At 32.9% G+C, this 27,862-nt stretch overlaps 3 protein-coding genes and 3 non-coding genes across 12 annotated transcripts; 1 reads left to right on the forward strand and 5 right to left on the reverse strand.

Moving 5' to 3' along the window:
• Window positions 1-8,380: 8,380 nt before the first annotated feature.
• On the forward strand, window positions 8,381-10,992 carry LOC107901948 (cardiolipin synthase (CMP-forming), mitochondrial). Of its 2 annotated transcripts, XM_016828134.2 has the most exons (8): window positions 8,384-8,986; window positions 9,058-9,124; window positions 9,232-9,273; window positions 9,405-9,456; window positions 9,884-9,969; window positions 10,086-10,160; window positions 10,378-10,472; window positions 10,558-10,992. In XM_016828134.2, exons 1-8 carry the CDS (start codon window positions 8,493-8,495, stop codon window positions 10,649-10,651), a joined length of 1,005 nt encoding a protein of 334 aa, XP_016683623.1. In that variant the 5' UTR covers window positions 8,384-8,492; the 3' UTR covers window positions 10,652-10,992. The 2 variants fall into 2 exon arrangements, with proteins under 2 accessions (XP_016683624.1, XP_016683623.1); XM_016828135.2 differs by lacking the exon at window positions 9,232-9,273 and having other exon boundaries at window positions 8,381-8,986.
• An 827-nt stretch (window positions 10,993-11,819) lies between these two features.
• TRNAW-CCA (transfer RNA tryptophan (anticodon CCA)) lies at window positions 11,820-11,891 on the reverse strand. Its single transcript has one exon. It is a non-coding gene; the product is annotated as a tRNA-Trp (tRNA).
• An 846-nt stretch (window positions 11,892-12,737) lies between these two features.
• On the reverse strand, window positions 12,738-12,809 carry TRNAW-CCA (transfer RNA tryptophan (anticodon CCA)). The gene has a single exon. It is a non-coding gene; the product is annotated as a tRNA-Trp (tRNA).
• Window positions 12,810-13,421: 612 nt separating this feature from the next.
• TRNAW-CCA (transfer RNA tryptophan (anticodon CCA)) lies at window positions 13,422-13,493 on the reverse strand. The gene has a single exon. It is a non-coding gene; the product is annotated as a tRNA-Trp (tRNA).
• Window positions 13,494-14,516: 1,023 nt separating this feature from the next.
• LOC107901949 (derlin-2.2) lies at window positions 14,517-17,208 on the reverse strand. 2 transcript variants are annotated; one of them, XM_016828136.2, is made up of 6 exons: window positions 16,924-17,208; window positions 16,463-16,562; window positions 15,887-16,101; window positions 15,698-15,781; window positions 15,422-15,475; window positions 14,517-15,032 (listed from the first exon to the last, which is right to left on the reverse strand). In XM_016828136.2, the coding sequence occupies exons 1-6, from the start codon at window positions 17,020-17,022 to the stop codon at window positions 14,850-14,852; spliced, it is 735 nt and encodes a 244-aa protein (XP_016683625.1). In that variant the 5' UTR covers window positions 17,023-17,208; the 3' UTR covers window positions 14,517-14,849. The 2 variants fall into 2 exon arrangements, with proteins under 2 accessions (XP_016683625.1, XP_040951854.1); XM_041095920.1 differs by lacking the exon at window positions 15,422-15,475 and having other exon boundaries at window positions 16,924-17,193.
• Window positions 17,209-20,931: 3,723 nt separating this feature from the next.
• On the reverse strand, window positions 20,932-23,855 carry LOC107901950 (uncharacterized). 5 transcript variants are annotated; one of them, XR_005914964.1, is made up of 5 exons: window positions 23,202-23,855; window positions 22,326-22,680; window positions 22,161-22,233; window positions 21,845-21,929; window positions 21,411-21,519 (listed from the first exon to the last, which is right to left on the reverse strand). XR_005914964.1 is itself a non-coding variant. In XM_041095921.1 (4 exons), the coding sequence occupies exons 1-4, from the start codon at window positions 23,363-23,365 to the stop codon at window positions 21,467-21,469; spliced, it is 657 nt and encodes a 218-aa protein (XP_040951855.1). In that variant the 5' UTR covers window positions 23,366-23,850; the 3' UTR covers window positions 20,932-21,466. The 5 variants fall into 5 exon arrangements, 3 of the variants coding, with proteins under 3 accessions (XP_040951855.1, XP_016683627.1, XP_040951856.1); XR_005914963.1 differs by lacking the exon at window positions 21,411-21,519 and adding an exon at window positions 21,531-21,634; XM_041095921.1 differs by lacking the exon at window positions 22,161-22,233 and having other exon boundaries at window positions 20,932-21,519; window positions 23,202-23,850.
• Window positions 23,856-27,862: the final 4,007 nt, after the last annotated feature.

Here is a 27,862-nt window from a genome sequence, read left to right on the forward strand (position 1 = left end):
ATAATGAATTATAAACAAAATAATCATAAGAGTTTACTGACTTGCGATAACTTACTGTACGAACTCGCCTCGGTGTTGATTTGAGTCGTTTAGATTGCCCGATCGTAAAATTAAGTAAGACTTGGATAGTTCAAAGAAGGTTGAAACGAAAGATGAAAATAGGCTCACAAAGGTCTCAAAATAAAGGGTAACGGATAGCTTGGTGATAGATGGATGGAATTCGGCTAAGGCCAAGATTGAACCAACGATATAAAAAAGGCTGACCCAAATCTTAAATAGCACTTAGGTGGAATTGGTTTGGAAAAGATAACGAACCTTGACCCACTATCTATGAAAGATAGGAACCAGAGGTATAGGTGAACGCCACACTTATGAAAGTGATAAGTTCGAAAGAAAGACTAGATTAACACCACAAGAGTTCACGAGATTGACACCACAAGAGTTGTCTTGATAAGTCAATTCAGTCTAAAGAGAACAATGAGAGTTTAAACACTCACAAAGTAATATGATATTTATCAAAATGATCAAAAGTCCCCACAACTAGCGGAATATAAAGTATTTATAGGCTTAGCTAACTTCAGCCGAATGGACACCTTGTTTCAGCTCAATTAAGCTATTAATGAGCTGACTTAACTCCAAAAATAATTAACAAGGCTTTTAACAAATTCAAGATCTAGGTAACACCAAAGGTTAAGCTGGTAGCATTCCTAATTTAGCTTTTAAATGAGTATCAAATGAATTCTTCAAGGGAGAGGATCGGTCATGGTGTGAGCAAGCTAGATTCTCTTTTTGGGAAGCCAAAATATGCAGAAGCCCTTTAATTGGAGTTGTGGGGCACGAACAGCCCCTTTTAGTGTGAACAGCTGAAGTTGTAGAGCCTTAGGTGTGAATGGAAAGAAATGAGCAGCCCTCAAAGTGGGTAAACACTTGTTAGCTGAAATGAATTAATGTTAACATCCATGGCCTTTAATCTCCACGAAAAGGCACATAGAAAAGAGGAATCAGCAGTTCTTTTAATGTCGTCCCTTGCATGAAAAGGAGAAATCAGCAGCTCCTTTAATGTCGTCCCATGCATGCTTTCTTTAATGCTTTTCTCTGCTATTAAGCTAGTTGATTCAGCTGAATTAATTGCCTATAGACACCAAATAAATTCGGTCAAAGTCATAATAATACCTGCACATTAAATTCAACAAATTAAATCAGCTTGAGACAAATTTAATTAGCAACAGCTAGGACAAATTTAATTAATTAAATTCGACTGGACATATTAAATAGCAACATGAAATAATTTTGTCCTAAACACAATATTAACTAAGACACATTTAAACTTAATTAAGATGTCCAGAATTTTGTCACATTAAAATGTAATTTAATTATTTGAGTTGAACTTAACTAAATTAACTAACTTAATTAAATAGCTAAATTTTATTCCAGCAACTTAAATCACATAAGATAAAAATGAAATGGATTCAAGCTCAATGAGCTAAAAATCAATTCGAATTGAGCTCCATTGGACTGGGTCGAGCTATGAACGAGCTGAATGAACTTGAAGCAAATTGCATGGAACATTTGAATCAAACATTTTTGATCGTTCGATTATTCCAGCAATGGTTTCCAACCCGAGCTTGCTTAATTAAGGCTTGCACACAAATGAACAAACTAAAATTAAACTTCATCTTGCACTTAGGCCCCTCTTGTTTAGGCCAATCTCGATGGCGTCGAGTTGTGTCGTGACATGATGCGACTAGGTTCGCATCACTTACAATGATCAAATACAATTACTCAACGACCTTCTCTTTTTCACGATTAACGACCGATCCACTCATTTTTTAATCTAAACAAAATAACTTAATTTAATTAATTAATTCAAATACCATACAATACTTAAACTCAAAAAATTCATTCTACAATTATAATTTTACACATTTACCCTCAATAATTTACTTTATTCAATTTAATCCATACTTCAAAATTTAATCAATTAACATGCTTAAGTGAAAATCCTAACTAACTGAATTTTTTATAACTCTATAACAGCCCATAAAATTCTCAATTTCACCATAAATCTGAGAACTTTTATTAATTTAACAATTAAGTCCTTAATCATCAAAAGTATTTAAAACTATTTCACAAAATAATATCATTTAACTACCAAGCTTGCAAAACCATCACAAAACTTCAAAAATCTCATAAACTCAACAATGGCACATGTCAAAACATTTAAAAATTTCACGAATTTATGCCCGGGTTAGTTAGACCAAGTTGCAATGATCTCAGAAACATAAAATTTACCAAAAACGGATATGAAAATCACTTACATGCAAGCCCTTCAAGTGACTAAATATTCAAGCAAAAAACATGGTTGTTTCCTTCTTTAATTTTCGGCAAGCTAACAAAGAATATGATAATTTCTTTCTTTTCTTCATTTGTTAATGTTTTATTATTTATTTACTTATTTACCACTATTATTTAACATCCATTTTAACCATTTCAAGTCCACAACAGTCCATTAACTATCTTCATGGTATAATTACCATTTAAGGCCATAAATTCAAATTACTTTAACCATTTAATACTTTTAACTAATAACCACTAACTTTTACAATATTTACGCTTTAGTCCTTTTTACTTAATTTCATAACTAAATGCTAAAATTTCTTAATCAAACTTTAATACGACATTATAGATTTCCTATAAATATTAATAAACCAATAAAACACTAACTTACTAGGCGAAATTGAGATCCCGAAACCACTGAAAAATGGGATGTTACAGCATTTCTTTAGGTTTTATGCAAATTTTGTGGAATGGTACTTTATCGGATGAGTTCCAACCCTCGAGAGGTATCAGGAAAGGGTGTCGTTAATCTCCATATTTATTTTTTCTATGTATGAAAAGATTGGGAAAATATATTTATAAGTTGGTTGGAGAGAGGGTTTGGAAAGTAATCTTTTTTATCAAAAGGATACCCTAAAGTTTTGCATTTATTTTTTGCGGATAATTTGTTTCTGTTTATTGAAGCTGATATAGAAAAAGAAAAAGTTGTTAAAGATAGATTGGAAACTTTTGGGCTTTCTCAGGTCACAAAATTAATGTCTAAAAACCCAATATTTTCTTTTCAAAGAATACTCTAGCTAATATTGCCTCCCAAATCTTCATGGTTTTGGGATTTAATGAAGTTCCTGACCTTGGTGTTTATCTTCGCATGCCACTCTTTCACAGTCGTGTCACTACTAGTACCTTTAAGTTTGTTCTTGATAAGGTCCGTAGAAGACTTGATAGTTGGGGTGCTAAACTTCTTTTAATGGTGGGTTATGTTATTTTTGTACAATATGTTCTTATGACAATCCCTAATTACTTTATGCAAACAATTTTGGTTCCCAGCATTACATGTATGGAGATTGAAAAGACTGTAAGGGGTTTTATTTGGTAAAGTTCTTCCTTAAGATCTAAACCAACATTAGTGCGATAGGATGACTGCTGCCAACCTCAGGATAATAGAGGACAGGGTCTTCGACGTTTAAGGCAAAAAAATAAGTCTTTCCTCTTAAAGTTGGGGATTAATTTCATTACTAACAAGGATGCTTTATAGGTTCAAGTGATGAGAGTTAAATACAAAATTTACAATGTATGTCCAATGGTAATTACGTGAAACAAAAGCTCTTTTGTATGGAAGTTCATTGCCAAAAGTTTGTCTACTTTTACGAGATAACTTCTATTGGTCCATAGGATATGAGAATTCAGTCAGATTTTTGGTTAATGATTGGATCCCTAAGGTAGATCATTTGATACTACATGACCTGAATAATATGGCTCGATACGATAATCTCCTCCTCAAAGATTTGGTTGCAAATGATGGTGAATAAAATTTGGGGTATAATAGAAACCATTTGGATGAATCTTTATTTGATAAAATAGTTGGTGTTCCACCTCCTAGTGCACTCGCTAGATCAGATTCATTAGTATCTAAATGGTTTACAAATAGAGAATTAACTATTAAAACAACCTATACTTTCTTATCTCATGATTCTTATGATATTTTGGACAATAAATGAGAACTTACTTGGTCCTATAATGGTCTACACGTGTCAATCTTTCTAATGAACTAAATTTACAACTCAAAGATGTTAATTGGAACACCCTGTTCAGTATACTATGTTGGGTTGTATGGAAACAAAGGAATTCTTTTGTTTTGGGAAATGTACCTCATAATTCTGGTATGCTTGTGGGATTGGATTGGAGTTGGGTTGTGAATGTGAAAGCTAATAGAGAACCAATAATCAAGGTTAAAAACCGAATCACACCAAGCACCTGGCAGCCACCAATAGTTGGTTGCGTCAAAATGAACACAGACGGTGCAAGGAAACCTCATACCAGACTTGCCTTATCAGTTAGGATTGCTAGAGACAACCATGGTAGATGGATATTTGGCTACAGCCGCAATATTGGGAAATGTAATGGTGAACAAGTAGAACTTTGGGCAATCTATGATGGACTTAAACTAATTTGATCTAAAGGGTGAAAATTGGTTGTCTTGAAATGTGATTGTTTAACTGCAGTTCAAGCAATCAATGGTGACTATAAAGGCATATTGAACAAGGCACTGATATGTAGAATAAAAGAGCTTTACGCTCGAGCATGAGTGGTTCGCATCGAGCATATTTATAGGGAATCTAATGGACTAACTAATGCCTTAGTTGGTATGATATTTGACTATCAATTGGGTCTCAATGAGTTTGCTTCTCCTCCCCAACAAATTGATACTTTCGTTCTGAATAATTTGCAAGATGATATTGATGTAATTATTGTTCTATAATGTGCTACTCTTCTTTTTCTTACCAAAAGAAAACCACTACTTATAATGGCCTAAATTCAAGGTTATCGGAACAGTGGTTTCAGGACCACAAATCCGATGAGAAAAATTTTATTTTTCTTATATTTTTATGGTCTACGATTTCACAAAATGATTTAGTGAAAATTTCGTTCGAAAATTTCGACGTTTGGGCACTCAATTTAGTCAAAAGGCTTGTAAAAAGTGCAAAAGTTGAGTTCTACATGTTAGAGGTGTCCAATTGTTATGAAACTTTAAATTGGAGGCCCTTATATGGTAATTAGACCATTGGTTAAGTTGGTAGACAAAAATGGACATGAGATAAGTGAAATAGGAAATTTTTAAGTTAGGGGCAATTTGGTAATCTAGTAATAAAAAGAATTAAAAAGGGAAAAAGATGGCCAAAAATATCATCTTCTTCATAGTGAACGAAATCAGCAAAGGGGAAGCCATATTTAGGGTTTTTCAAGGTTCCAATCTTCATAGTAAGTGATACTAAGTCCCGTTTTTAATGTTCTTTACGTTTTTGAGATCCTAGTAGCTTATTCTAGCAATAATTTAACCTAGGGTTTATATTTGGAAAAATACCCATAGGTAAAAAATGTTTATTTTGATGTTTTATGATAGAATTTGAAGCTAGAAATTATGTTAAACAACTTTTGCTAGTCGATTTTAAGCGAAAACAAGTAAAACCCCATAATCGATAAAATACCTAATGTTCATAAATACATGTTAGAGTGGGAATTTGATGTTGTCATAGAAGAGAAAAATGTTCAGCATGTTATAAAACATAAGAATAAGAGATGAAGTTTAATTTCCGAGCCTTGGGGCAAAAATATAATTATGTAAAAGTTTATAGGCAAAATAATAATTTTGACAAAGTTAGAGTCGAGGGTTGTTTTGATGAATGTGAGTATTAAATAAGTTAAATTTTCTATTTTAGATCAAGAAGAACGAAACTCGAGGCTAGAAAAAAAGAAGAATAAAGTTGAAGACTAAGTTGGTGAATTGGGCTATAATTGGTACCGAGGTAAGTTTACGGTAAATAAATGCAATATTTTAATAATTATTATTAATGCTACTATTTTCCAGCAACTATGAATTTATTTCATGAATTTATTTGATGTTGATTCAAGTATAAAATGATAAAGAATTAATATTAAAAAGTCTCGTTGATATATGGGGAAAGTTTGGATACAAATGTCATGACATTTGGGTAAAGAGATCCCATATAAGACCATGTCTAGGACATGACATTGGCATCCTTGAGATCACGATAGGTCCCATGTAAGACCATGTCTGGGACATGGCATTGGCACCGAGACGAGAGGTCCCATGTAAGACCATGTCTGGGACATGGCGTTGGCATCGAGACGAGAGGTCTCATGTAAGACCATGTCTGGGACATGGCGTTGGCACCGAGATGAGAGGTCCCCTGTAAGACCATGTCTGGGACATTGCATGGGCACCGATATGAGAACATCCCATGTAAGACCATGTCTGGGACATGGCTTTGGCATGTAATGATCAGAAGAGACCCAAGTATCCTTATTATTCCAATGAGGCTCAACAGGCTAGTAAACGAATCATATACATGAAAGTTCAGTTAAAAGCAAAAATGGCAAGCTTAGATGAGATAAGAGTTAAGAATTTATTAAATTAACAATTGATATTCAACGATGCAGCAAGAGAAAAATAAGTTATGCACACAAGTATACTAAGTAAACAAGCAAGAGAACTAGAATGAGATTAACTAAAGAGTAAACTAGAGATATAGACACTTGAGTTTAATTATTTGTGTTTAATGTTGTTATTTATTTGCTAGTAAACTTACTAAGCTTTATGCTTACTTGTTTTATTTCTCTTTCTCTTATAGTATTGCAAAGCTACTTCAAGGATGCTAAAGAAGTCTGAGATTGTCCACACTATCAACCACAACTGCTCGATATTTTATGATGAAACACGTTTGAGTTATGGCATGTATAGGGATTTAGTTATTTTGCATGTTTGTAATTATGATTTTGCTAAAGAATGGTGTGTAAGTATTTGATGATGAATGGTTATTAAAATGGTTAAGTATGAAGGTGTTTGTTGTTATAAGAGTCTAGGTGATAAATTATGCATGGAAATCATGAAAGGGGTAAAATTTTGCAAAGAAATAGAATTCAGGCAGCACAGTGACGTGACTTTGAAAAATCGCCTAGGATAGTATATAATGAGTTAGAAGGTGAATTATATATATATATTGAAAGCTTATTGATTCTATTTTCATGGAAAATTAACGGTTTAACAAAAGAAATTTTATATTTTGAGATATGTGAATTTTAGTGAGACAGGGTCAGATCTGTTTTTAGAGTCCCCTGTTCTGAGTTTAGAAAATCATTAAAAATTTTACAAATTTTTTTATGAGTTATAGTTTATATGTATACATTCCTTATTGAGTCTATTTTTTGTAGAAACAAGTGAAAACTTCATATGAAAATCCTACAGTGAGAAAACTTATTTTTAGTGGCAAGAGGTCAGGACAGTTAAGTGGTGAAACAGGGGAGACTTTAACAAATAAACTATACTAATTTACTAAACCAAAAATTCTAAAAATTGTATGGTAGGAAGATATATGAGTCTAGTTTCATGGAAAATTTACGGAATTAAATTTCGAGTCCCGTAGCTCGAGTTATAATCAATTTAGTAACTGCTACGCGATTGGACAGATTTGCTGTAAATAGTGAAATTAATTTTCAAAACAAGTTTTTATGCTCCGAATTAGTAAGATAAGCTAAGTAATGTCTCGTGCTCGACTCCGGAAACGGTCTCAGGTAAGGGGTGTTACACTACTACCTTTATGGTTATTAGATACATCCATCCTAAGGAAATACAGAATACACAATTTTATTACATTACATTATATAAATAAAATAATATTATCTTTTTAATAGTTATATAAGAAATTAGAAGAATTTAGGGTTTATTTTATGATGTAAATTTATATTTTTTTACCTTTTAACAAATACATAAAGATAAAAATGTAATTTCATATATCGGGCAAGACAAGCAATTATGAAAATCGCTCTAAACCCATCTGATAAAAAACAACTTATCCCCACCCCATCTCCACTATTCAAAAAAGAAAAGAAAAGAAATCACTCCACTCGAATTCAACAATTCGAGTTTCGTCATCTTTACTTATATATGATGTTTAACACTTAAATTGATTGTTAGATTGATAGAAGGATTTTATTAGTATAATGTTAATATTTTGAGGACTCCATTAGAACATTTTGAAACTTACAAACCGATTTAGAATATGAACAGTAATATAAGACTTTTGATGAGGAAAAAAAAAGAACTTAAAAAATAAAGTTGAAAGAACATAAAATATTTAAATCACTCAAAAGATAAAAAAATAAAAAAAAACTAATTTTTTTAGTTTATGATAGTAACGTAATGACAATAATATAACAAATCAATAATGTTAATCACCATATAATAATTTTTAAAAGTTTGATAACTAAAATGTAATTTGAAACCAACTTAAATTTATCAAAAAATATTTGTTAAACCCTTGCAAAACCTATGAAGACAAAAACGCATTCATAATTTTCCAAAGACGCACCCCTTTCTCAGTCTTGTCCTAGAATTCAAAAGAAGCGATGCTTTATCAATGGGGATTTACAGATCTCTGCAAACCCTAATCACCAAAAACCCTAAGAAAGCTCGAACTTTTTTGACCGCAGCATCTACGAATTCAACTGCCACAACAACCACTTATGTAATTCCACCTCTATCCTCCCCTCTCTTTCACACCCGAGTCTCCCCCTTTTCTCCGTCTCTTTCTAAATGGATCGCTCCTTTCAATGGTCCTCTCTTCCTCGCTTCTCCTCCCTGGAAGCTCTCCCAATCCGCCACTCCCTTCTGGGGCAACGTCACCGTTTTAAGAAAAGTCCAAGCGTTGAATCTTGACTTGATCAGAGGCGGCGGAGCTAAATTCCCAGTCAAGCTACCGTTTGGGTCTGTCCTATCGAACCCGACAGGCTTGGATCGGGTGGAAACCCAGAAGCAAAGTAATAAGGAGAGGGAAGCTGTGCTTGAGAGTTTCGTGAATTTGCCTAATTTCATTTCAATGAGTCGATTGGTTTCTGGTCCTTTGCTTGGATGGTAAGTTATTAATTCAAATTTTTTTTTGTTAATTGATTGTTGCAGTTATTAATTCAATGGGTTAATTTTAGGATGATTGTAAATGAAATGTATGGTCTTGCATTTGTGGGATTGGCTATCTCTGGTGCAACTGATTGGGTAAGGATTCTCTTGACATTTTTCATATGTTAATTGAAACCAATTAATTTTTTTTGTATAAATCATGAGAATTTAAGTTTTTTATCATTTCTATTGATTTTTTCTAGTTGGATGGTTATATAGCTAGAAAGATGAGGATTAATTCTGTGGTGGGTTCGTATCTTGATCCTCTTGCTGATAAGGAAAATGATTAATGCCACTTTACTTCTTTTTATGCTTTTGTGACTTCGCTTATGAGCTTCATTTGACAAGTAGTTTACTTTTCATCTTCTTGGTATAGGTTCTTATTGGATGTGTTGCTTTGTCAATGGTACATAACCATCTTTTGCACAGTAAGTTTAATCTGTATTCGTTTAGATCTTCTTCGATTCTCTGGTTATTGGTATTAGTGGAGACACTGAGGGCTTAACATGTTTTAATCAATATGCCTAGCTTACACATACAATTCATAAACAAGCTTTCCATCTTGGAAATACATGGTTTTTTCTCAGTCTAATGCTGAAATTATCATAACCGGACTAAATGTTTAAGGTTTGTCCTTCTTATAGATTATATCAGCAGCAGTTTTTGCTAGTAATTGCCACAGAATCCTTCATCTTGATTTCTGCTTCACCTACCTTTAATACAGGGAATTGTGGATGTTTAGAGCAGTAATTATCTGTGTATGTTATTTGATATTTAAATTTTACACACATGAGGTACTCTATTATTTGCAAATGTTTGGTGATGCCGATCTTATTAGTTTTCTGTGATGTAAAGCTGGACTTGTCGGGCTTGTTGTCTTTCGAGATGTTGCCCTTGTTAGTGCTGCTGTGTACCAAAGAGCCAGTAGCTTGGGTTGGCAGGTGAAGGGCTTAACTTGAACTTTAGTAGCACATGTTTTTGTTCCAATTCTTTAATGGCTTGGCAAACTTTGGGAATCATTGATCTAAATCTTGGATCTTTTTTTTTTTTTATTCAGTGGAAAAGTTGGCTAGATTTCTTTAATCTTGATGGGACTAGTCCACAGAAGGTTGAGCCTCTCTTTATAAGCAAAGTAAGTATCATATTTTCATTTCCCTATTGAGGGGAATATGGATTGGAGTTAGCAATGGATTCTGCAATTCTTTAGTATTTTAACACTGTAAAAGACAGTGAGAACAAGTGGCAAGACACGAGTGAAAGCCATTTACGGAATGCAGAAAACCCCAAATGCTGCAGCATGTGAAGACCATTAATGCTTCCATATCTGAAAAGATTTCAAAATTTTGCAGGTTAACACAGTTTTCCAGCTGATTTTAGTTGCTTCAGCTCTCCTTCAACCTGAGTTTGGAACACTAGAAACTCAATCATGCATCACATACTTAAGGTAAACAAACTGCCCCTTAGCTAATTAGATCATACTTAAATATATGATGTCACAAAAGCTGATATACTTCATGACATATCGACAGTTGGTTAGTGGCTGTCACAACAGTAGGTTCTACCTTTGCATATGGAGCACAACACATGAGAAAGAGACCAGGGTCGATGACTAGAAAGCATTAGGTTGAATTCCTAGTGCAACACTAGGACAATCGATGAGTTCCTTCAGTGTGTGAGCTTATAGAGCTGTAGATGGGAAGAAAAGAATGGTTGCATAGGATACAAACCAGATGTTGAGCCAAAGGAGCTTATCGGTTACCTGTAAATGGCCTGCACCATCTTGTAACAACAGCAACAGAAACAGAAACAATTTACGAATGCAGGGTTTGGCAAAGCATCCTATTAGTGTAACTTGAAAGTATAACTTGTAAAGTTTTGTCATTGGTGTTTAAGCTCCGTTCAAGAAATTATGTTGATTTCTATAATGTCTTGGTCAACAATTTTAATGGGGGTGATTTGAATTATGCCAAGTTTTGGTTCAAACATGAAAAAAAAAGAAGCTTCCATTAGAGGATATGAGGATCAGGGTAAACACTCTTTTAACTTTTGAAGAAAAAAAATCTCGAAGCTGATCCAAGATAATTGTCAGAATGCACCACAATCAGCAAGGGGATATGACATTACTACTTCTCTTAAGGAACGAGTTGGTGTACTAATTCCACTAATTCACAAAAATACATGCAATAAAGCATAACTTGCTTTATGACACTCATATAGGTAACACTGAGAATCAAGACTATTTTTTTTTCCTCTGTTAACCTTGGTTCCATGATACAAGAAGCTGATATAGTTTATCCAATAAACTAAACAAGCTATTTAAAGTGATGATTCCAGGACTCTAAAGTTCCACTGAAACAGCATTTTAGTGTTTCAGAGAAGAGATATTATTCAGTAATTCAACAAACAAAATGAAAATAATTCAGGGTGTCGCTGAGAAAACTACACTGTTCATTTTCATTTCAATGCCAAAAAAACAAAAAGCCTGTTGAGGGGACCCTCAACAGTAGGTATTGTCCCACTCGAGAGTTTTATCTCCCTTAAGGAATGCCTCGGTTGATGTAAATATGATCTGCAAAATGAGGCATTTAAACTTTGGTTGTTGGTTCAATTCCCTGCAGACACAACTTGCATAATTAATATTTCTAATACTACGATGCTTTTTCCGTAAACTTGCAGGTGATATATGAGACACTCTCATCCAAGTGACAATTGTGGACGACTTCATTTGCCTCGGCTTCATTCCCTTTTGACAGCAGAAAACAAAAAGTTGGATCACAGTTTTATGGGGATTTGAACCCGACGTGAATCGAACACGCAACCTTCTGATCTGGAGTCAGACGCGCTACCATTGCGCCACGGATCCTGCTGTACTCTTTTGAAATATATCATTTTAGTTGATTCCATAGTAGTAAATCATTGGTAGCTCTGAATCAAAAGGAAGAGGCTCCATCAGGTATTTTCCTTAACAGCTTATATACTTGATGACATATGCACATCGACGGTTGGTTAGTGGCTGCCACCACAACAGTAGGTTCTACCATTGCATATGGAGAAAGAGAGCAGAGTTGATGAGTTCCTAGGGTGTGTGAGCATATAGCTGTAGATGTGGAAGAAAGGAAAACCGGATGTGGAGCCAAAGGAGGTTAGTGGTTGCTTGTAAAAGGCCTGCTCCATCTTGCAATAAAAGCGACAGAAACAATTAAGCAAGACAAGATAATTGTGAGAATGCACCACAATTCTACTCACAAGCAAAGGAATATGACATTACTACCGCTTCACTTTAGGAACATACATGCAATAAAGTAACTAATGCTGCATGAGACTAAAGTTTCATAGGTACTACATACAATCAAGATTTTATATTGTTTACAATTAACCTTGGTGCCATGATAGTTTATCCAATAAACTAAACCTGGTGTTTAAAGGAAATGATTCTTCCACAACATTTCATCGAATAAGTTTCAGAGAATATATGTTTTTTACTAATTCAACAAACGAATTAATGAGAGAAGTGCAATTTTCATCTTTCATTCCAATACAAAAGGCCTGATTGGGTTCCAAAATTGATGGTGTAAATGAAAAACTGTAGGACACCTTGCTTACCTTCCCATCTCTGGATAAACTTAAATCTGCTCGTAAAGTCCTTGGACAAAGCGATTTCATCCCAAATTCAAAAGAAAAGGGTGGGATAAGGATTTAAGGTGGGAATTGAACCCGACGTGAATCGAACACGCAACCTTCTGATCTGGAGTCAGACGCGCTACCATTGCGCCACGGATCCTGCTGCTCTTATAGGGGTTCATTTATTTTGAAAAACTCATTTTGTAGTATCTGTGAATCAGAAGGTAGAAGCTCCATGAGGTATTTTCGTTAATTTCCAGTAAAATTTTAACATTGCATAAGTTTAATGTGCATTCTAAGTCTCTGCTAATTTATTGGTTTTTTACTTCACACCATATAGCCTAGTGTATGTGTCATGCCAGGAAATGGAAGGTGGTAGGATACATATGCAGATGCAGTCAAACATAGTTTTTAGAAAAAACGGTATTGTCCCGGGACATTGTTTGTTGTTGTAGGACTTTACAAGGTGGGTGGATCTGTTGGAAGAGTCAATTGTTCCACCTGCTTCCTTGTTAGGTGCTTTGCTTTAGGTTCCAAACTCTTGTACAGCAGTGTTCAACTGCTCACCATCTGTTTGATATAGATATAGATATAGATATAGATATATATATGTAAGTCAATTGTTCCTGGTGTTTGATGGAAATGATTCCAGGGCATTTGGTTCAACAAGTATGGGAGGGGATGTTTTTCACTATTTCAAGAAGCAATTCTCATGCAGTCTTCGTTTCTCATTTCAGTACAAAAAAGTATGGATCTCTTATTAATGGGAAATTGAACCCGACGTGAATCGAACACGCAACCTTCTGATCTGGTGTCAGACGCGCTACCATTGCGCCACGGATCCTGTTGTTCATTAACATAAAATAGTGCCTTTCTTTAGTGATAGTAAAGTATAAATAACTCTCAATCTAAAGAGGAGGCTCCTGTCCATGAAGTATTTTCCTTAATTTCCAGTAACATTCTAAAATGGCATAAGTTTAATGTTCATTCTAAGTCCCTGCTAATTTCTTGGTTTGTTAACTTGGCATTATATAGCCTAGTGTATGCACTAGAAAAGTCTTTGTTTGTTGTTGTAGGACTTAATAAGCCTTTAGTATTTTGGATTTCTGTAGGGTGGATCTGTTAAGTCTCATTTGTTTCACCAGCTTCCTTATTAGGTGCTTTATGATAAGTTTTTCATTTTTGACCAAACCTTGCGCTTAGCTTCAAAACTATACGACTTATTGCACTTGAAGCTACTCTTGGATTCAAGTCAAACAGCAGTGTCTTTGTTCACAATCTGTTTGAGTATTGTACCTATATCTTAGGCAAATTAATAATCTGAACAGTGTAGTATGCATGAATTTAGAGATCCTTTCTGATTAGATAGAAACCTATAGTGACTTTTGTTTGCATTCAGATTAAAATCAAGCCAAATATTTTCCTATTTAAAAACCCCACACGTAAGAGCTCATTAAGGACGTTCTCTGCTTGTAAAACATTATTTTACCCTAAATTGGTTTAAAGATAATCTCCAATGTACTAATTGGAGTGCTTATTGGGTTGATTAGTGCTACTGTTTTCCTGCTTTCAATTGTTTTTCATGCGGTGGGTGCAACAAAAGCGACGACCAAGTAGCTAAAACTTTTAAATTAACCCCAAATTACATTTTATCATTGGGACTCTTAATATTCCCTTCAAACATGCCTAAAATCATGTTAACCGTCTTCCAATAACATGGTACATCAATCAACTAGTTGCCACTATGTCAGCTTTGTGGTAGGCATTTTTTCCCCTATAATTTGCACAAGTTCAGGGTTCATTTTGGTTCATGTAACAGAGGTCACCAATAAACTAAACCAAAGCCACTAAGGCAATAAGATCAGAGTTCCGCCACGAAAAGGGGTAAAACATTAAATTTGTGAGTAAATGCTGCTTGGGTCATAGCAGATGCACAAAGGGCATCATATACCAACCAAAAGCACTCAGTGTAGGTATAAAATTACAAAACTCAAATCTCCAAATCAGCAAAACTGTAGTAGGTCATATACACATAGCTAACCTCTAATGCGAATCAAGATATATTGTTTTCATGATTAGCAATGTAAGCTTGAACGCTTTTACGAAGGGGCAAACTACACTTTTGTAGGCAATTGTCATGTCCAAGCAGAGATCAACCCCACCAAGGTACACTTCGTTGGTCTAGTTTCCATACGGCAGATTAATCCCTGTGAAGTTCCTCTGCAGGTGGTGGAGCAAATCTCACATTTTCCGGCTGTGCTACCACTACATCCTCATCTGCAAACAGCGCTTTGATGAGAGATGGAGTCTTTAGGGGTCTGCGACCAGTCATTCGGGGATATACATCTTCAAGAAAATAGTATGCATGACCAGCTATCATTCCCTGGATTAACAAAAATATTTAGTTTAACAAAGAGATGGCATGCAAAAATTAAACATGGCCGCATTGAGAATCTGAAGCGTGGGACAAGAACCGGGGGAAGTCTAGGACCATTGCATAATTATAGGGGAGTCTCTCGGTTATCACCCAGCGGATGAGACCAAGCAACTTACTCCCCCCAAATCCTAACACTTTCCTTTTCCACACTACTCACAACAAGACCGATCCAGCAGTGACGATATATGGCTATTATGAAAAGCTTAATTATACTAGTATAGCTTGTGCCTTGTAGTCACTTCAGTGAACGTACATGGATTTCAGATATATGCAGAGAATTCATACAAACAATACTAATCCCAACATTAAAGCAGGCTCTGGAAATAGGAACACACCAGCAGATCCACCCAAGCACTAGCACCAACAAGAACAGAGAATCCCAAAAGCACCTAAAAGACATACAAGGAAAAGAAGTAATTATACTCAACAACTAGATCAAGTATGATAAAACCCAAAAATGCAAAAAGAAGGCTGAACTTTCTCCAAATGGAAAATTCCACCAATAACCACATTTCTTTTTTTGAAAAGCTTTAAATACTTTGAAATAGAAAATGCATAATCAAGAGCAATAATAATCATAAAAAAAGGATGGAGTGAATTGAAGCACTCACCCAGGGCAAGTAAGCTGCTGTGAAGGTAAAAAGACCCAGAAAACTCATATGTATAAAAGGATTCTGTTTGCTCCATACATAAACCTACAAGTTGTAGTAAATAAGATGGCTTCCAAATGGCTATTAACAGAGATCATAAACTACAAAATAAAACAAATTTTGCACGTAAACAAAGGCAGATCGGCTTACCATCATGAATGTCAATGAATTGCTTAGAAATATGATTCGGGCAAATGATGCCGACAGATAAGGTATCATTCCTCCTATAAGCACAATGCCAGTTAAGACAGAAGCTCCAAACAAAAGCATGTAAAAAAAATCTGCAGTCCTTCCCCTGAATGTGTTCTCTTCAAGAAGTTTGCAGTATCGGGCGAGAAAGAACATGTGAAACATGAAATCCAAATCTGGCATATAAACGGATACCATGTTAAAGGTGCTCGACAATTTGAGTGTACTAGCTTCAATCCTAATCATACAGATATGCCTGGATAAGCAATGCCAACTTTAAATATCTTTAATCTCATTGATGGTTTAAACTCGGAAGAAAGCATATAAAAGGAAGGCTGATCTGAAGTTATTGTTGTCTTTAAAGCATACTCCTTTTTACTTTTATCTACACTTATTCAAGCTTTTAAAAGAACAGGAAACTTTTACATATTTAAGCAAAAACATCCACGACAAATTATATAACATCGTTCCATGGCAAAAGAAATTACAAACCCGAGATTTCATGACATTCAGACATAAAAAGGACATGAAATTTACCCATCTTGCGGAAGTACAGGAAGTTAGTAATTAGGCGCCAGAATTGATAATGCTTAACCACAAGTTTAGGGTTCAAGTACAGATGATAAGGTGATATTATCTGCAAAAGAAAACTAAATCAGATTAGCACAACAATGCAAACATGTTCTATATTCTTCTCAAAATCAAGACGGGAAAATCAATCATATATCGCCAACTTTGCCTGCCCAAATTTCCAACTATAAAACATGAATAGAAACCCATGGATCAAATCCAATGGGAATCACTAAATTCACGACATTGAGATAAACGCAGATCAAATCAGTCTAAAATAATTATACCCATTCGCATAAAGACTTGAAAAAGCATGCCTAAATCATTGAAAATTGAAAGGGCAAAATCGCAATCCCATTGCCCAGATTGAAAAAGAAAATCCGAAAAGAGAAAATAAAAACACATATAATAAAAAAAAAGAGGCATACTTCGAGAGAACAGCCAATAGTGATAGCTACAGCAGCTGTGAGATAAGAACGGGTGATGACGGGCATCTGCTTATACCATTCTTCAATAGCTTGAGCCATTGAGGGTTTTTTTTTTTTTTTTGAAATTTCTATAATAGCAATAAAATTTAACCCAAGAAAGACTAATTGGATCAAATTGTTTATTTGATTTTCACTATGGATTGGGGGGGCTTTGAAGATCGAAACAGAGATTTGGTTTTTGAAAGAAACAAAAAGAAGAACCGAATGAAGAGATTAATGGCGTACAAAATATTATCGTACTTATACGTTTTTTTAAAATGACAAATCCAACACGAATCAGAACGCGCGTGGTTGATACGAACCAATCAAATTGCTTTTGTTAGGATTAATTACATAATGAACCCTATGCTAAGCCTTCCATTCTAATCACTAAATACGTGTTACCAAATTAAAATTATATTTATATCCTAAAATAATTAAATTAGACCTATTTTAAGAGTTTTTAAAATTTTTATATACAAGTTAAATCAAGGTGAAATTTTATATTCTATTAAAATATCCAGGGATGGAATCAAAAATTATTTTGATGGGGTTAAAGAATTTTGTTAAGAAAACCTAAATTGAATTTTTTTTTAATTTTTAGAATGCCTAAAATATAATTTTACTATTAATCAATGTTAAAAACTTAAATTGAATAATTAACTATTATCAAACACTAAAACTACAATCATCTTAGTTTACCAAGTGGCAAGTCTCAAACCATTTAACTAGTTGCATATATCCTATTAGACATGTCATTTAGAAAAAGGATAATGGCCTCCTATCTAAGTGACCCTTAACAACTCGATTTTATGTCGAGTATTTTAAAAGTTGTACACACAATTTGAATATAGTATCAAAGTGACCCTTGACTGCTCGATTTCATATTGTGTGTTTCATGCCAAATGCTTTAATAAGTTGGATTGACAGTTTAAATCAATCATGATAGAAGAGTTCATGACAAGGGCATCGCAAGATTGGAATGAGATAATACTTAGACTTTAAGGATATAATCAGGTGTAGCACTACTTATTCTATTAGAGGTTAATTGCCTTCTGACATAAGGCCTCTGCCTACTTTTTGCGACAATACTAGAAATATGCCTCTCATCATAGTTTAGGAATTCATGTTAATTTTTTTGATACAATGGCTTAAGATTATCTATAATCTCTCTCAACTTTTAAATAGGAAGAGAAATGTGTTCCGGCACACTTGAATCCACGTTCTCCTGCACTGGCAACAATATCAATGCCAATCAAACTAAGACTTAATCGGTTAATATTAATATTTTTTAAACATACAAAATATTAATATTAATATTTTTTATAAAACTTCTTTTTATAAAGCTATATTGATATTTTAAATATACAATTTTATATTATATTGTTGGATAATATAGATATCACATATATAATAAAAATAATTATATGTTATTATTTAGTATCATAAAATATTAGTTAAATAAAAAATAATCAACTTCAGTTATTAAATAAAAACAGGGGCAAAATAGATGATAAGCTGATAAAAAATTGAGGTTAATGTGCATAGTAAGGTTATAGTTCCCAAATTATATATATATGTCCCATCCCCCCTTCTTTAAAATACTTGTATGTTACTTTGGAAAATTAAAACTACAAGATATGCTGTCGCATCTAGTTTTTATTCTTAATAATTTGACATGGCATATCCTAGTTTATTAAATTTTATATTAGCGTTTTACAATTTTAAAAAGTGGCATTTGAGTTTCGTAATGTCAAATAATTGAGAGTGAATTGATTTTTTGTTTAAATAATTTATTTTTAATATTTTATAAATTTAATATATAGATTTAGTGTTTCGGTCATACACATGTTAAATCATATTGAATTTAGGTTTGAAATTTCAAGGTTTTATTTTCAATTTTCAATTTTGTGAATTTTCGATTGATAAAAATTGATTTGCGGGGTTTTCTTTTTCATTTTCGTACAATTATAATTTGGTGAATTATAGTTTTCAGTGATATCTATTACTTACGATGGGTTTGGATGGGCGATTGGGTGCGGTGCGTTTAGTTTACTTTTTGTCTCACGCTACAGTATCGCTACAGTATCTAATCTCACCGCCACTGCCGTTTTTACACTAACCGCAGGTAAACGCACCGCCCATCCAAACTCACCCTTAGTTAAAAATAAGATGCATGCATGTTTTTACTGATATGGACACCTAACAAAATGATACGTGTTCCCTATGTATAACATGAAATATTAATATATTTTATACTTGTTTAATTTTAGTTTAACTCGAAATATGAGTTTAAGATTTTGTCTAAATCTTCCTATATTTGTAAATAGCTAACGCAAACCCATTTTAGACCCATATTATTTTTTAAAAGTTTTAAAAAATATATTTATATTATTTTTAATCTCACATTTAATGATTTTATATATTTTTTATTTATTAAAATTTTATATTTAGTTACCTTTAACAATTTTTAATGTTTACACTATAGTAATATAGATTGAATTTTTTATGTTTATAAATTACATAATATATAAAAATATTATATAATATAAAACATTACAAACTTAAAAGTTGATCAGGTTTGGGCTTTAAATGTTCAAGTCCGAGCTTAGCCCATATTTTAAACAGACTTGTTTTTTTTGCTCAAACCCATTTTTTTATCTTAATATTTTTGCCCAAACCTTTTCAAATTTCGACAAATTTTCCGGTTTGGACAGATAGCCTTGCCCATGAATAGGCCTAATGAGAACTACCCATCGGGATAGAAGGAAAAGAAAGAAAAGGATAATTTTTTATTTATTTATATAATTATAATTTTAAAAATATTTTTATAATTTCAAATAATAAATAAAATTTTTTTAGATTTTTTAAGATATTTTCTTTACAATTTTTAATATTTTTCATAATTATTGTTAAAAATGTTGTAAAAGTCCAAATCAAATGTTTTAGCTATAGTTCAGGGATCAAATTGGATATTAAAACTTGAATTAATATGCCACCTCATTTTACCGTCAAGGCTGTAATTGTCATTAACAGATAAGTGACCAAAACGTTAAAAGTCGATAACTTTAGAGACTAAAATGTAACTTTTCATAGTTTAATGGTAAAACAAGAAATTTCACCAAAATTTAGTGGTATTTTTGTAGTTTCCCTCGAAATTTTTGTATCTTTGATTTTTTATTGTTTATTTTGTATTAATATAGTTTTTTTATGTGTAGGTAAGTTTTAAGTATGTTTTCATAGAACTTTCTTTTTTTGATATTTTCTCATATTTTATATCAAAAAATTAGTTTCTCATTTTTTTTTCAATTTATCTCATTTTGTTGGTTTGAAACATTATAATATAAAAAAGTTGAACTCAAATTGTGATATATTTATCGAGTGTTCATTTTCCCAAAAAAATAATTTAGATTTGAATCATCTTTGTACTAAAAAAAGTATATAAAAAACAATTTTAATTTAGAATATAAAATGTTATTATTTGATTAATTTTAATTTTAATTGATGTGTATAAAACACGTACCTATTTGTGATTCATACGAGAAACTAACAGCACGTTTGGTTCGCTGTATTGGAATAGAGGCGTAATGGAATAGAGGCGTAATAGCATAAGGAAAAAACTAAAATGACTAGAATACCCTTAGCATAATTTTTTTTAGGTAGATGATTTATTGTTATTGTTATTAAATTTTAATAAGATTATTAATATAAATAATAAATAATTTAAAATTATTATTATTAAATATAATTTAACAAAAATATATAATTTAATAAAATTCTAAATATAATTATTCTTATATTAATTTACTAAAATCATAATATATAATAATATAAAAATATTTAATCTCATTTATTATTTTTAAACCGCAATATCATTAGTGAATAAAATAATTTAATTATTCTACAAAAAAAATTAAAAGTAAAAAATAACTTGAGAATTATATTTTGCATAAATATAATATTCAAATATTAACAAAAGGTTACATGATTTCATTAATTTATATGTCATAATCCATATGTTATAAAATTTTACAATATCAAAAGGTTACAACATTACCATTGAATTTCTTCACAAAATGATGAATCAAACCAACAGGGTCAAATAAACATAAATAAATACATAAGCATGGCTGTTAAAGCTCAGAGAAGGCACCCTCTGTGTTCCATTCAGAATTAATAATAAAAAATATTTCATATGTCATCCATGATGCATGTTGATCAAAACAATTCAACTTTTCTTTTTCCCATTTCAATTGTTGGAAACTCCATCATTCACGTTTGTTGTCCTTCAATTTCAATACCAGCAAGCTGCTTCAAATGGCATTAGTGTGGATTGGATGACTGACTTTGCCATGGAGCTGATATGAAAATTCATCCATTTGCCTCAGCTTTGCAATTTATTTCCCAGCAACCGCCGAATGAAGGTGGATTCCATGTCATTAATTTTCAGACACTGAATAGATTGGTTCATTTTCAGACAGATACTTGCTCTCTTCACTTTTTCCTAGGATAACCAGATACAATCCAAACGGCTAGAGCTATTTTTGCACTTTGTGCCTGAGGCAATATAAGGACAACCAAATGAAAATGGAATTAAATTATCAAAGAGTCTCACACATATACATATTGTGCTTTACTTCACTCAGGCTAGAGCTATTTTTGCACTTTGTGCCTGAGGCAATATAAGGGTTTTGGAGCTTAGAGTGGGCCTTGTGCCCTTAACAACACTGAATAATATTGAAATGTATTTCAATATTCGAAGAATATTTATATTATAATAGTGAGAGTAACAGCATTTCTTTTCCCTTTTAATTCACAGGCAAGATAAAGAACAACCACTGACCCACTAGCATGACTTTGCAGAATAACAGACAGAAAGTACCTTTAAGGAGTTTCCACGCCATGCGCTGTGAAACATAAATAACAGCAAGTCTTTCAAGAACCCGTCTCGTCGTTACAACAGTGGTCTGAGTAGTCATAAAACATAATGAAGTTCAGATATTCCTTAAAAGTTAAAACAGCAAACGATTGTCTCAATTGGAGAGCAATGTGGTTCAAATATGGAGATCCAACAATCTACAACAAAAAGACTTTGGTCTGGAGCTTAGATTTGATGAACACCACTAAAAGAAGAACCGAACATATTTGTTATGTGTAAATATTAACTCCGTATATGTTTATTAACTTTAATTGCTTACATTGATGAATTATACAAATATCTGGCTTTTTGCTTATCACTTGTTGAAAGAACATAAGAAGACTTCATGTAAGCTAGGAACAATAAAGAGAGAGGCAGATGAACAGTATCAAGCAATCTGCAGATTTCAGGATATCAAGGGAAAGACCAAAAGAAAATAACTCACCTCACGGATTATTTGCTTCACCGACTTTTTAAAGGGAACAACTAAATCCACATGTTGTTCTTTAGGAGTGTCCTGCAGGAAATCTTCATCATCCTCTTCTACGTTTGTGGCAGGCTCCAACAGTGGCAAATAGAACATCAGAAATGATCTCAAAGTTGTCATAGCAAATAGCCTCAACTCAAAAGCTGAATAAAGAGGCTTCAATTCAACCTTATACTCCTTCACAGCGTATTTGAGAGCATCATTTTTTAAGTTCTTGACATTCTTAACAATATCTTCAGATAATCTTTGTACATTTGAAATGTAATCTTCAGGGAATGCCGCAGCAGCATCACAATGAGAAACCTTGGGATTCCTGCAGCACAATTACTAGGCTAACAGTGTCAAATTTATGCACAAACATGTCACACATTTACATCAATAATTTACTAAGCAGTTATAACCAAATGAGTTGCCTAGTACAGTAACAATAACCAAAATTTGAAACTATTGAACTATTCTAACATAAACCCAATCCTCAGCGCTGTCCATTTACCAATAACCAAAGCAAATACAGGCATTCTTACACGCACAGATGAAGGCATGTAGCCTTCAGAAAATACATCATACATGTACACATGAAAAATGTATATGAAACCGAAAAAAAAAAACCCAATTGCCTAAATTCAATGAACAACCATTATCCAGTCCAATCAAATTATCACTGTTCACCGAGCATCAAATTCAGTCATGACTCGTGCATACACATACGGACGATGAGAGGACCACTGATACGTTTGCCTAAATACCATCAACAGCCAAAATGGTTCTGCTAATCACCACTGTCAACCAAGCAAATAACAAAAGAACCACAGAAATACACAGATATGAACATACCCAAAAAGGAACCTGGAGGCAAAAGGGGTTCCAGCAAAGACAGTAGCGGCGGCTGATGTGGCGGCAGCTGAGGCAGAGAAGAACCCAGAAGAGTGGAAGCTTGGTTGAGAGCAAAAGCTTGGGTTTTTCCTGTATAGATCTAGCAATATTGCTATCCCCGCCATTGTTGCTTAGCTAAAAACAATAACAAAACAGACCCGCTTTGATTTATATCACAACCATAGCAGTGATCCGCTCTAGTTGTTTTCTACCGTTTGGTTTTCTAGGGAAAGGTCGAGGCTTTGAGGATTTTTTAAGCTTTTGATTAAAAAATAATTGCCTCTGGAAATCGATTTCTCCTTCTTGATAAAATGAAGAAAATCAAAGAAACGATGAACAATAATTGATTACAGAGTGAGTGGAAGGGAAAAGAAATTACCTGTGCAAGTAGGCGTCCGAGAATCAGAACGTTGAGGACGAGGGCAAAAAACGGAATAGCAGACAAGGAAAAACGCGGAATGGGTAATCGGTGCTGAGGGGGCGTATTACCTATTATGCGCAATCAAGGTAAAGGGGAGTAACCGATTCGGGGGGATTGGGATTACAGCGAACCAAAGGGCCGTTTCCTAGTGGGCCCGCTGCATAGGGAGAATACGCATGCATTCCCCCAACCAAACTTGCTGTAAGAAAAATCTTAATATATATATTACCAAAACAAGAAAATCATTTAAATGATGAATTAAAATGTCGAATATGCACATTCACTCATACTTCAATCTAAAATCTATACCCAATTGCAAAACATTTTTATTTGGAATTAATTAAGCTTTCATATAAAATTATTTCACATTATAAAATACTTTATGTTAAATATTTGAATTATAAATGATAATATATATAAACAAAATTTTACTAATCTTGAATTTAATCTTTAAAAATATTATTTAATTTAAAATGCATTTTTTAATGAATTCATCTCACATTGTGTTAAAAGAAAAAAAAGGAAATATTGAAGTAAGTAAAAAAAGAAAAAAGAAAGTGCTCACTTAGCCACTACCTTGAAGTAAAAGAAGAACAAAAGGAGAAATAAAATTAAGGAAGCTGGGAATACAATGTCCAAAAGGAAACAATATCAAGAGTTGTTTCATCTGTAATCCAACAAGTCATCAAAATAAGAATTGTACCAATTATCATGCTTGGCTTGTTAAGAAATGTACACTTCTTGGTTTTATTTGTTACAAGGTTAATTTGACTACGGTACTTAGATGCACATGGTGAATAGATTTGATGTAATGACTCGCATCAATGTGTTAATGTAGGGTTGCTAGAATTGCCAAATGTCAAATGAAGATGAAAGATACATCTACATATGCAATGGTCATTTAGTAGGAATTGAAGCAATAAGAAAGTTTAGATTAATATTTAGAATTTGATTTTATTTAGATTTGAATGAGACTTTTATTGTATCATCTTTCGCGTGGAATTTAATTTCTATTTCAACATTGGACAAATTTGGTTATTCTTGTTCATTTTAAAATATAAAAATTAGATTTTTTTTTTGCACCAAAGAAATTAATGTAGTTAATGTTAGAATTGTGTGACCCAAATTCCTGTTAAATAAAATGAGAGATTGCTTGCAAGTCAAGTTAAACAAAATATATTTTCTTTCTAGAAGATTTAGTATTTATTAGTATATTATATTTAGCATTTATTAGCATACTTTATTTGGCCTACGAATTTAACCTATAAATAGGCTCTTTTACAATATTAGAAAACACACTCATTAAAGATTAGAACTTATAACACTTTTGGAGAATTTTGTGTTCACGTTTTAAGAGTTCTTTGTTTTTAAGTTTCGGGGTTTAGTTTTTATCTCCATTTTTTTGTACTCTTTATTCTTTTGTCATTACAATAAAATTATCTTTACCCATGATTTTTTATCCACTTTGGAGGGGTTTTTCCACGTTAAGTTTGTGTGTTCAATTTCTCAATTTCTTCTGCTATTTTTTACTTGTTCGTTGCTTAATCGGGTCGATCCCCAATAAGTGGTATTAGAGTTAATTCAAATTTTCGTAGATTACCTTGTTCAGAGATGACAATAACAAGGTTTGACATTGAGAAGTTCGATGGTGTTACAAATTTCAATCTATGACAAGTTCGAATGATAGAGATCATATCAGTCAATTTATTACTCTTTTGAATGATTTAAAGAATGTTGAAGTTAAGATTGACGATGGAGATCAGGCTATGCTATTATTGTGCTCTTTACCTTTTTTCATACAAGTCTTTTAGGGAGACCCTGATTTATAGCAGTGACAAACTCTCATTCGAGGACGTGAAGGGTCATTTTTTGAGTAAAGACGAACTCGACAATAAATTTGGTTCAAATAGCAAGGCAGATAGGCAAGCTTTTGTTTTGGCAGCATCAAATAAGTGAGACAAAAGGTGTCCCTATTGTAAGAAATTAGGTCACGTCAAATCAGATTGTTATAAACTGTGAAATAAAAGGGTTGCTGAGAGTAACAAGGAAGATGCAACAAGTGCTAATTTGGCCGGTAAAAGCGATGATGATTTCTTGCTAGTGTCAATGAGCGATAGTTCTGAGATTACAGATTCAGGATGTTCTTTCCACATGTGTCACAACAGAGAATGGTTCTCCACATACAGTTCGGTTGAAGGTGGAGTTGTACGCATGAGAAATGATTCATCCAATAAGGTAATCGATATTGGTACTGTTATAATTAGAATACACGATGGGACGATTAGGACATTCTCATATGTCAGGTATGTACCTGATTTATGAAAGAATCTTATATCCTTGAATATTTTAGATTCAAAAGGTTGTAGAATCATAATTGAGTCAAGCGACATTAACATACATTGTAGGGCTCTCGTTTTGTTAAAAGGTAATCTTTATATTCTGGAAGGTTCTACAGTGACCGGTGAAATCGGATGTCCCTTATCGATTACGGAGTCGAAGGCAACTCGTTTAGAGCGTAGGCAACTTGGTTATAAGAGGGAAAAATGTATGACCGTTTCGTTGAAGAGAAATTCTCTTTTTTATGCAGATTTTGAAAAGTTAGGGCACTGTGTTCATGAAAATCAAACCCGAGTTAGTTTTGATTTGGTAGTGTACAAGTTGAATGCTAGAAGTCTTCCAACTTCTAAGCACAGATTCGACTTAGTTAATTCCCTGCGTAGTTCAAGATAGCCCATGGCGGATTTTGGCAAAGATGGCGTTGTGAGAATTCGTGTCAAGGTGGAGATTCTTAAATAAAATAAGAGATTACTTGCAAGTCAAGTTAAACAAAAAATATATTTTTTTTCTAGAAGATCTAGTATTTATTAGTATAATATATTTAGTATTTATTAGCATAATTTATTTTACCTATGAATTTAGCCTATAAATAGGCTCTTTTATAACCTTAAAAAATATACCCATTAAAATATTAGAACTCATAACACTTTTGGAGAATTTTTTGTTTACGTTTTGAGAGTTATTTGTTGTTGGATTTCGAGGTTTAATTTTTATATCCATCTTTTATACTCTTTGTTCTTTTGCCATTATATTAAAATTACTTTTGCCCGTGATTTTTTATCTTCTTTAGAGGGGTTTTTCCACGTTAAATTTGTGTGTTCAATTTTTCAATTTCTTCTGCTATTTTTATTTATTCGTTGTTTAATCAGGTCGATCCCCAACAGTTAAAAACAAAGGAGAATAATTATTGGAGGCATGAGGTGTATATTAATATCCAAGCTGAAAAACAACAAAAATTAGCTAGAATGCCACGAGAGATTTCCGTTTACAAATTTAGGGTCTGTTTGATTGCCAGTAAAATATTTTCTGTAAAATGATTTCTGGAAAATGTTTTACTTTTCTGTAAAATGATTTACTAGAAAATATTTTCTGCTGTTTGACAGATTTCTTGAAAATATTTTCCGGAAAAGTTGTTTTTACATATATTAATATATATTAATAAATTTTATATTTTAAATTGTTTTTACATATATTGCAATGATTTATTTATAATAATACTCAATTATTAAGCTGCAATATTAATCGTTATAAATTGAAAAAAACTAATATCAAATAAATTATTTGTAATTGTGTTAAAAAAATAAGTATTGAATAATTAAAAAAACAAGTTACTAGAAAATCGATAAACAGAAGCAGTTTTCTACCAGAAATGAAAGAAGGAATGAAGGAGGCGATAGAGAGGAGAGCACGGAAAATGTCTTACGGAAATTGAAAGGGTAAGACATTTTCCCTAAAATGTAACCCATTTTCCCTTATTTTGGAGTTCATTTTCCAAATGGAAAATATTTTCCGCCAATCAAACGCTGAAAAAGTTGGAAATGATTTTCCAGAAAATCAATTCCGTCAATCAAACAGACCCATGGAAGTGATTAAAATGAAAATCTTTAAAATTGAATGACTATTTATGTAATACCCTAAAAACAATATGTTGATAAACTTGAACACGTGTCAAAATTACGAAAAGGGTACAAACATACCATTTTCGTTTGGGTTGGATTGACAGGATCGCAATTTACCAATTTTTAGTACCAAACTAATCTAAAATATTCTTTAAGATACAGCTTTGGGGGCTAAACCAATCTTTTAAAACTCAATCACAAACAACACGAGTGAAAGCTATTAGCCGGCTTCCCCACGTGTCTCC

This window comes from Gossypium hirsutum, chromosome D06, assembly GCF_007990345.1.
Source record: "Gossypium hirsutum isolate 1008001.06 chromosome D06, Gossypium_hirsutum_v2.1, whole genome shotgun sequence".
NCBI lineage: Eukaryota > Viridiplantae > Streptophyta > Magnoliopsida > Malvales > Malvaceae > Gossypium > Gossypium hirsutum.